The 10,074-nt window shown below is 40.5% G+C and overlaps 1 protein-coding gene across 1 annotated transcript; it reads left to right on the plus strand.

Moving 5' to 3' along the window:
• LOC146208091 (uncharacterized) lies at window positions 1-10,003 on the plus strand. Its single transcript, XM_084587218.1, has 5 exons — window positions 1-476; window positions 991-1,052; window positions 3,320-3,465; window positions 6,126-6,276; window positions 8,754-10,003. The coding sequence occupies exons 2-5, from the start codon at window positions 1,017-1,019 to the stop codon at window positions 8,919-8,921; spliced, it is 501 nt and encodes a 166-aa protein (XP_084443344.1). The 5' UTR covers window positions 1-476; window positions 991-1,016; the 3' UTR covers window positions 8,922-10,003.
• Window positions 10,004-10,074: the final 71 nt, after the last annotated feature.

Below are 10,074 nucleotides of genomic sequence, written 5' to 3' on the forward strand. Positions count from 1 at the left end.
CTGTTTGTAGCGTTATACTGTAACTTGTCCTGAAAATTTATTAGACTGTGCAGAGTATAATGGGTGACTGCAGAGTTTGTAGAAAGTATCCTAATATTGGTCAGCTAGAAATCAAACAGGGCATGCAGCAAGTCTTGATGGAAAATGGTTTGTAAATTAGGTCCCTGCCTGTTCATCAAAATGGCTAAGAAGGTTGTTCGTGCTCATATTTTGTAATCCTTTCCACCTGATCTTGCAATTTATATTGGGAAACTGTAGCTTGTACAGGTTTTTAACAGCTCATAAAATCACAACGTTTACTCCTATCTATTAACTGCTGCTTGATTACTGCTGACCCTGCCAGCTTTTCCTGAACCTATCGCACTGTTCTATTTTGTTTGGAGAACATGTTCTAGACAGCATAAAAGTGGAGTTTCTCGTTGGCCCTGGCTGTGGCAGGGATTGCTTCTCCAATGGCAGTGACTCAGTGACTAATGGTAATTCTCCAAGCTCCAGGCCTTGCAAGGCCGACAACATATGCTTTTTCTCAACAGAAAATTTACCAAAAGAGCTTATGATGACTTTTATGGCATGGTTCAGGTGTCCACAGAAACATGTGACAGATACTGTGCTTTTTCCTTCCTGTGAAGCAATTATATATTATTGTTATGACTTATTTTCTCATTAAACCTGCCTATTTGCAGTATGATGAGTGCATAAAGTTGATAAAGGCTAAGTTGACTGTTACAGGATTATTTATATGATGTCTGTCACAGTGTTGGCTAAAGTCATTTGTCAATTGCCTGTCTTCTTGAGAAAGGAAATGGATGTATACTGATAGGTGAAACAGCAGTGTGACCATAGGCTCCAACCTAACTTAAGCTGAGGTATTTTCTATCTAGCAGATATGATGTTCAAAGATAAGCCAGGTAAAGTTGTGTTGTCATGGGCTTATTGGTGGGCCACATCACCTTGCCATAACGAAGTTACATTCTTTCTGCATTTTTTCAGGTGTTGACACAGAGCTGACACCTGATATGGAAACACAAGCATACAGAGAAAAACTTGATGCGGTAAGAACGCTTCTTTTTGCTTTTCGTGTTTCCAAAGTAGTGCTGAAAGTGCTGAAGACATTTCTCTTGTCACATTTATTATTCACTCTCGCCCTCTCCTACGATGCCCAAGGCAGTCATTTAGTCTTCTGCATTTGTGTCCATTAAGAAATTTTGGGTGATTTTTTTGTTCTTTTTTACATTTTTGCTATGTTATTTTGAAGCCTATTAAGATAGGTAGAGGTGAGAGGTGCATACAATCCCAAATGGCATAAAAACACGAGTGGCATTCTGAATTCAGATTATAATAAGGGAGTAACTACTCATTGTCATCAACTCAAGCGCAGCCATACGGCTACAAAGGAAAGCTATACAGCTTTCTCAGAAACTTCATAGTTGAAGAAAAATTCGTCCTGATCCGGGGAACGAACCCGGCACCACCGCCTTTCCGGGGCAGTCACTCTACAGACTGAGCTAACCAGGACGGCTAGCAGATCAGATGGTAGGGCGAGAGCGAATTGATCTATAACTTGAAGTGGAAATAGTATTGTTCAAATATTTAGGGGAAACCCCTAAGGTGGAGTAGATTAATAAGGGAGTAATTACTCATTGTCATCCACCCAAGCACAGCCATACGGCTACAAAGGAAAGCTATACAGCTTTCTCAGAAACTTCGTAGTTAAAGAAAAATTCGATCAGGACGAATCAGGTCTTCCTTCTACTCCACCTTGGGCGTTTCCCTTAAATATTTGAACAAAACTGAATTAAGATTATATGCACCAGCTCATTATAGTCACAATGTACCGGGGTTATTCAGCAAAGGGGAACCAGAATTTTTAGGAGTAGGCTTTTTGAGAGCATCGACGTGGCTTTGTAGTGCTCCAATACTAACATTAGCCGACGTCAGAAAGTGTAGCAGTTGAAAAGTAAACATCTAGAACTTGGTTAACCAGCTAATTAGCATATCTAAGCCGTTTTTTGATGACAGCCAACACTTGTATTGTGACACTGGCAAAGCCACCTCTAAATTTCAAAAAAGCTAATTTTTAAAAATTTTGGCTCACCTTGACTATGTATCTGCTTGAAAATTAATGCCAAAAAAGACCTCAAAAGGGATGGAGAGGAACTTTTTCTTTCAGTCTGCCAGGTTTTGCTTGAGATATTTTCGAGCCTTGTGTACTACTGCAGAGGACAGTGCCTCGCATATTGTCTGCAAGTTTGTGCTATCATTGTGTATTCAGTCACTTGCATGTCTTTTCTTCTTTGGTTTGATAGACCACTCAATTTCCTGTGACATAGTATTTAAGTTACCTAACAGCTTTATTCTCCAATTTTCTGTGCAAATTTGTCTTCTGTGAAGCAGACACTACTATAGTCAGTTAGACCTTTAACTTAACCTACTGTTAAAAACGTCATCATATTTATTTAAGAATTGCTGCTAGTCATTTGGCCAGTCGCAGTCCAACGGCAAAAAGTATTGGATGTTCATATCACAGAAATATTATGTTAGGAAGTATGCAGTGTTTACAGCTTTGATTTTAGGACTACACAATGAAGCAAAACAAAATGTGACTTGGATTCAAATGTGTTCAAAAGGCTAGTCTGATTTGTCTCCCTCCAGAAATTATTTTCTTGAAAGCTAAATGGATGGTGCGCAGACACAGTTGCCTTCCTTTGTCTGAATCATGGCTAAAACCTCAATAATTTTTTTTCTCATTTGTTTTGTTTTTCCAATTATTATCGCACTTTCCAGTCTGCAAACAGTTGTAAGTTTATGCTTCTTGCTGTGCTTAATTTGTTGTTGGTGCCTTCCTTGTTGGATGCTTTGCAATCCTGTAGTCTGACCGAATATGAAGCATCATCAGTGTAACTTAGCACAAGGCCCAACCTTACGTCACGCCGGCCAACCTAGTCTCTGTCCACGTCGCCCTATTTTCATCAGTGAGCACACTTACCAGAGTTATCTTTTTTCACGCAACCTCCCCCTTGCAGACATTTTTTTCCATTCTCTAAAAACAGCACACATTCTAAATATTTTTGCAACATGCTTGAGCTATTTTTTGTCATTGAAAGCTTTCAAATTTTGATTCGGATCAGATGACGTTCTGCATGCATACAACTGAATATGACGATTGTTAAGGGAGCAAATTATTTTTTTGGTGCCATGTGGACGTAGCCCATACGTGAACATCATTTCAAAATGCCTGTCATCTTCCACGGGAACTATGTAAAAGACATACACTCAGACTCAGTGTAACATTTTTGTGACGGTTATTTGCCTTGAACAGGCGAATCTCCGAACTTGGTCTCCAAATGGCCTGTTCCCGAATCTTTCATCAGTTGTTCAGCCTCTCTTGCATGGTGCCCCTATGTCAGCGTACAGGCACAGGGCCCTGTCATGCAAGCTGCGAGATGAAATCATCCAGTTCCTGAAGTGAGTATGGCACCGCAGTAGGCGCTACTATCATCTGCTCTTGCTCAGTCTTCAAGACGTAGCATATGGAGGCTCGTTATGGCTATGCTACCGTCTATTTCTAATCTCTTGAAAATTACTGCTTAAATTTGGTTAACTGACTTGCCTCATATTACACTTTACAATCTGTTTTTTTTTATTCAGTAGCGGGCTAGCTAGTTTAATTTACTTCACACGGGGAGAGAGAGAGAGAGAAATAACATTTATTGCACCCGTCAAAAGGTTGGTGAGGATCCGAGGTGAAGCTCTGTCCCAACCATGTCCTCCCCCTCAGCCGTCAACCTGGATCCCTTGGATCTGAGCAGCGGCCAGAGCAAGATATTTACCAAGCCGACTCACTCGCACCGGCCTTTTCTCTTTGGTATTATGCCTCACTGAAAAGTGAAGTGTCTTTTGAATTTTTAAAGCCAAATGCCTTTGAGCATACATATCTAGCAATTCATAAATATAAAATTTTTTGTTAATTATCTTATTTGGAATGACATAATTGCTAGTTAGGAGTTCCTTGTCCAAATCATGCAGAGTGTGGCTGAGGCAGCGAACAGAGAGGGTTTAAAAACTGGCTAGTGATGTCATTGTTGCAGCTCCCTGCTTCTATACTTCCACCAGCTGCTTTCCCTGTTGTGTCTGGTGTGAAACACCTAGAATAAACTGTGACTGGCTCCATTTGTTTGTTTATTTTGGTTCCACACGAACTTTGCTAATGTCTGCAGGCGGAGTAGGAACGCAGGCAGTACAGGCTTGAGTTATGAAGCTCCTCATATGATCCTGGCATTCGGTGCTGAGCAGACATCTGCTGCCGTGGCGTCGTCTCTCAGTGTTTTCCACAAGAAAGCTAGTGGTGCAGTGTGTCGCTGCTGGGAGGACACAAACTTTTCAACCATTAAAAACAGTGCTTTGGCTGGATAACTTCTATGATAGCTATACTATTAGATCTTGTCTACAATTCATGTACTGGAGCTCTCGGTTAAGTCAGCTTGACTCGAGTCCAGCACAGTACTGTCAGTCATTGCTCACAGATGGCGCCACCACCAAAGGAAGCTTGCGCAAAGTACACAGTGTCTTGGTGCATGGGTATTTTATTGCGATAGCAATACTGCACCAGGTTTCGACTCGTCGCGTCGTCCCGGGAAGCGCCACGTTTGACCTTGAACTACTAGGATTAACCAGAGTTAAACCACAACTAATTTTTTTCTGTTTTTCGTTCATCAAAATTCAGCTTCTGCAGCGGGCTCGAATATGCACATTCGTGCTATAAAAAGCGCAGAAGCGCAGCCATAAAAGACTTGTGATAGGTTATGATATAAGTCTGTAACATAATCTTATTTTTACACTATCATATGCAAATGTAAATATGCTTGCCATATATACATAAATGCATGAATGAGCTGCAGAAAAAGCTGTCTCATGGCAGCTTGGCTGGACAGCAGACCTAATCACTATGCAAATGCAAGCAATGTACAATATGCAAGCAATTACACTCAGGCCAGTGCAAAACATTTAGAAGAAATAAATTAGCAAAACAAGGTATTGAGGCTACATATTGTGTAGTGAGCTATAGATTAGGTAAATGTTGCAATAGAAGCAATTGCATATATTTGTTTTGTTGCTATGATAATAATTTAAAATGACAGGAGCATGTAATACTACTGTGTTAACTGGAATTGTGCACATTCAGATAATGTAAAGCCAATGAAAAGCTCTAGAGCAAAACAGAAAATTAAAAACAGATTAAGACATGTCTCGCATCCCATCTTTCCTACATCGACCGAGCTGTTACCTGGTGTTTTCAGGTTCCCTTTGTAGGGCCATTGGCTTCTTTCTTACATGCCCTTTATTTTATCCTGTAATGGTACACAAAGGCTATAAAAAATGCACGCATGCCAGTCATCCTGGCACTTCTCAGTGTTATGAAATATGTTTTTTTCCATGCTTTATGTGATTAATTTTTGCTTGTGTGTACATTAGTATTGAAACCATCCTGCTTTTATATTGAATGAGGTGATGCAAGTAACTAGAAATTAAGAAAAGTCCACAGTCATGAGATATGTTGTCTGGACAACCACAAATGCAATGCAGCAAAGTGCGTGTCATCTGCTGGTGCTCCAGTTGTTGACACAGGCACCAACTTCAACATAATAAGTAGTCATGCCCATTCTCGGATGTCAGCCAGAGTAGTGGGTTGAGCTTGTAATCGCATATTTTTCTGGTAATTGGGACTGTTTGTATTGTCACATAACAGTTTGGGCTCGTAACGAGAAAGGTTTAATGGGGTATACAAGGCACCAGAGAGCACGCCAAGAGGACTGAGAGACGGTCCCTACCAAACTTCAGCCTCTTAGCATCTAACATCATGAGGGAACTTCCGCTTCTTCACGTCGGTGCACGAGACTCTCGAAGAGCAGCTGCCCAGCGGCTGCTGTTGCACACATGGCAATATGTATCTCCAGTTTGTGCATGAAATGTTTACGAAGAGAAAAAAACACATCCAATATCAATTTCAACGCATGTTCTTATGAAGTCTTCTGGCTTCCATTTAATGAACAGTACATATTTTTGGTCAAGTGTGGGTGAGCCAAAAAGTGTTTTGTAGCGATGCTCTCTCCAACTTCCATGTGCAGCGATCACAAGTTGATCCAGCACAAGAACCCATCGGCCATGCGATGGGCATATTGTGCATTGGGCCGGTCCTTGGCCACACGGTATCCCGCCATGGCCTGGGAACACGCCAAGCCAGGCACCAGAATATACAATCGGAAAAGGAACCGCTGGGTGAGTGGGAAGAAAAAAAAGGTGGGGTTTAAGCATGGCTTGAACCTAGTGATAGGGTGAAAACTGTGAGTGTTGCAGCAAATTTTTTGCAGACACCTGGATTTAATGTGCCGCCGTCACAACATTCGAACAAACTTTTTGTCCTAGCAACTCACTGTTGTCATTCGCCTCTATCAACTACCGAGTTATCTGTCTTCTTCTACCTCTTCTTTTACTTCTTCCTCTTTTTGTTCTTCTTTTACTTCTTTTTCTTTTCTTCATATTTCTGCCGTTCTGGACAGCTTTGCGAGTCACTGGCCTCTTAGTTATAATATGGAAGGACGTGACACCGTTCTAACACCTACACATGTTTCCCTTTATGGCATCCATATGCTTTCTCTGCGCTTCAAGTACGCTGACCCATCGTGATTTCAGGATGCTTCATTGCACGTTTGTCACTGCACAGTGTGTGCGGTGAAACGTCTTCAAAACGCGACGGGGCCATTTGCGAAGAAGCATTGCTGCTACTGCGCCGCATGGCAAAAAGAGCCGCAAGGGCATTAGCAATTCTGGTTGACATTCCTGATAAGTGTGCGCAAAGCAAAATACTTGACAAAATCATTAGATATGGTGGTGTCACTTAGCTTTCGTCTCAAATGTATATGCATTCAAATTCCAAGCATTCCTTAGCTAAAACTGCTATGAAGCAAACGGTTCTTGTCAGTTTTTTAGGGTCATTCAATAATTTGAACATTTTTCATGATTGCTTGAAAGCCGAATGAAGGTACTGCGTATGTTTACCTCTGCTGAACAAGGTTAGATATTAGAATTATTCGATACTCGATTTGATATTTTGATTTCTCCCTTGATTCGATTTTATATTTGATTTGAGAGTTCCTATTCCGTTTTCACACACCCCCACTAAACAGTGATATAGCAGATTTTTAATCGAATTCTCTTGTTTTGGGTTGTCAAAACTAATGCATTGGGCAAAGCCGTTAGAAGGGGTTAAAAACACCAGTGTAGAAGCCCTACTCGCCTTAAACTGGATGTAGAGTGCTGTAAAGTGCATCACATGCTGGACCTGTCATAAATATAAAAAAAGTTACCTGAAGCTTATGATGAGCATGCTTCATCGAAGTCTGTTAGAGTGTTATGGAGACCCTTGAGGCAATCTGTTCAATTTTATTCTCAGTAAAGCTGAGTTTTTTTTTTACCTTTTTTTGCCTCTGTTCACATTTTTTTAGCAGTGAATGACATAAAAGTTTGATCACCTGGGGTTCTTTAATGTGCACTGGCATCTCAAAGCACACCGACACCTTTTTTATCACCATTAGAAAGTGGCCGCTGTAGCTGGAATATGATCCCGTATCCTTGAATGCAGCAGTGAGCAGAATGCAGCAGAATGAGCCAACATGATAGGGCCCACAAGCAATTTGACAACCAGTTACAAAATCTGCAAAAGCAGAAAGAAAGAATATGCATGTGGCTGTGAAAATTAGATGTCGTTTTCTAAGAAACAGAAAACTAAGGCTAGCATTCAAGGCGGCTCCATCATGTCACTCGCGGCAAAACACATAGCAAAGCTTTATGGCAGATTTCTGTTGTAATTTTTTACGTACATCAGCCTTTAATGCTACAAATGAAGCAAAAACAGGAAGTTCTAGTCACTTTCAGGGTTTTTTTTTTCTGGGAGGGGGGGGGGGGGGGGGGGGGGGGGGGGGGGGGGGGGAGCTGGTAGGCAAGCTGTTGCTGTGTTGCTGTCGATTGATGGTAGACTTTTCCAATGCTGACTTGTACACAGAAATATATAGCACCTCTCTTTTTTTTTTTTGCTTGTGAAAATTGTGTTTTTATTCATCATTGCAGCATTTTGAATAAACTCACCATCTATAGTTTTATTGTTGGCGATGTAACTGGAAGCCAGATATATGCGCTTCTGTCTTGCATGCTTTATCATTTGTTTGGCTTATAGAATTTAACTTCCTGAAGCCTCAGACTATCAGGGATGCTGTAGTGGAGGGCCTGAGATACATTTCAACCACATTTGGTTCACTAACGTCCACACGTTGCACGGTGCAGGGGTACCTCGCATTACTCATACGGTCGTGATGATAATGAACCTAATGGTTGGTGCATAAAACTATCTTTAAAAGGGTTTTATATCTGGTCATTGCACTTGTTATAATCCGTATCAATGTGCAGGCAACAGCAGAGAGTAAATGTTTTCAATTTCCAAGGAAATGGTTATTTGCTTCCGAATCTGCTAATAACTGATTTCCCATGTTGAAAGTTGTTCCAATATCCAGAAATAGTAAATCAGGGCTTAGCATTTCTCTTTAAAATTTACTGTAATTGCACAACTTTAGCACTTTCGCTGTATGCGGCATGCGGCATGCATCTTCATTGCCCCGTTTTGACATGATAGTTGATCTAAAAAACAAAAGTAAAGCAGTTGACTTGGTTTACCCTGTTTCTTTTTCTCTTTTAAATCACAGAGCGTCTTCATTCAGCGCCTCACGGCTTGCAGAAAGGCCTTCAAGTGGAGGGTGATACGGAAGCTTCAAGATGCAAATGCTAATACACAGACTGCACAATCTAAACCAAGTTTCACGACCACACCCACTACCTCTGCTTCAGGGGAAGCTTGTATTATGCAAGAATGAGAATTGGAATGCTTTGTTATCATGCCGGTAATGGAGTAATCGGATAGTGTGCTGGTTAATCTTAAATTTAGTGATAGATATTGTAGGAACGCAACTATTTGTGGTTAATATTAAATATTTTTTGCACCTTACCTAGACTGCTAGATGGGTGGGCTGATTTTCATTTTTGTGAGGTTGTTAGAAAAACGCACTGCCGTAATGTGTTGCAGTTATTTTCTGTCATGTAGTAATTTTAGACAGATTAATCTTGCAATTTCTATAATATGCTGTGTCCACTGAACTGGAAGCACTATTTTAATTTTGCACCCTTGTCAAGGGCTGCTGCAATACCTAGCCTAAGGTAAAATGCTTTACTGTTGACGGCTTTGATGCTTTTGACACCTTATAACAGATTATCAACTTTTGCTGAAGAGAAGTTGGAATTTAACAGCAGTAGTTTGAACCTGACACATATGGTGTTCCACAGCAGCTTCTTTACATGTTGTTTTTAAGACTGGCTATGTAGGTTACTCAGAAACATTCTGGCAATTGAATCTCTGACAGATGAATTTAAAACAAAAACAGTCTTATTTCTATGAATCAAAATGTACAGGCATTTGTTCTTCATAAATAAACGTTCCCCAATTTTTTTATGCATATCTTTCCTGTTTGTAAAAGAATTTGCTTTCTTTTATATGCATACAAACACTTGAATCTCGTAAAATTGAGCCCAAATGGAAACAAAATTGTGTTTGGATTACTCGGAATTCAAACAGAATGGAGCCCGATAGTTTTCGAAGGGGCTAAACACTGGCTTAGTACAGATAGCTACACTTGACATGCATCAGCATGCATGAGACCTTTTCGCACAGTCATCGTTGGCCGATGATATACCAGGTATCGCCCGATCTGCAGCAACTGCCTGTATGCTGACGAACTAATTAAGGGACCGGAAATGAGATCATAAGTTGCTGTATTCAACGTGTAGAACAAATGTTTTCTGAGCATTAATCTAAAATGTAACTTATTATAATGAAGCCAGTGATTTATTGTTATTAAAGAACCATCCTTTTTAAAATCCACTTGCCAATTAGACAACGTATAGGGATGGTTTTTGGAACTATTACTAATATAGTGATGTTATAGTAAATGATGGGCCACCAGAGGCTGCCAT

Source organism: Amblyomma maculatum, chromosome 1 (genome assembly GCF_055883805.1).
Source record: "Amblyomma maculatum isolate TAMU_Amacu chromosome 1, ASM5588380v1, whole genome shotgun sequence".
In the NCBI taxonomy this organism is placed as follows: Eukaryota; Metazoa; Arthropoda; class Arachnida; order Ixodida; family Ixodidae; genus Amblyomma; species Amblyomma maculatum.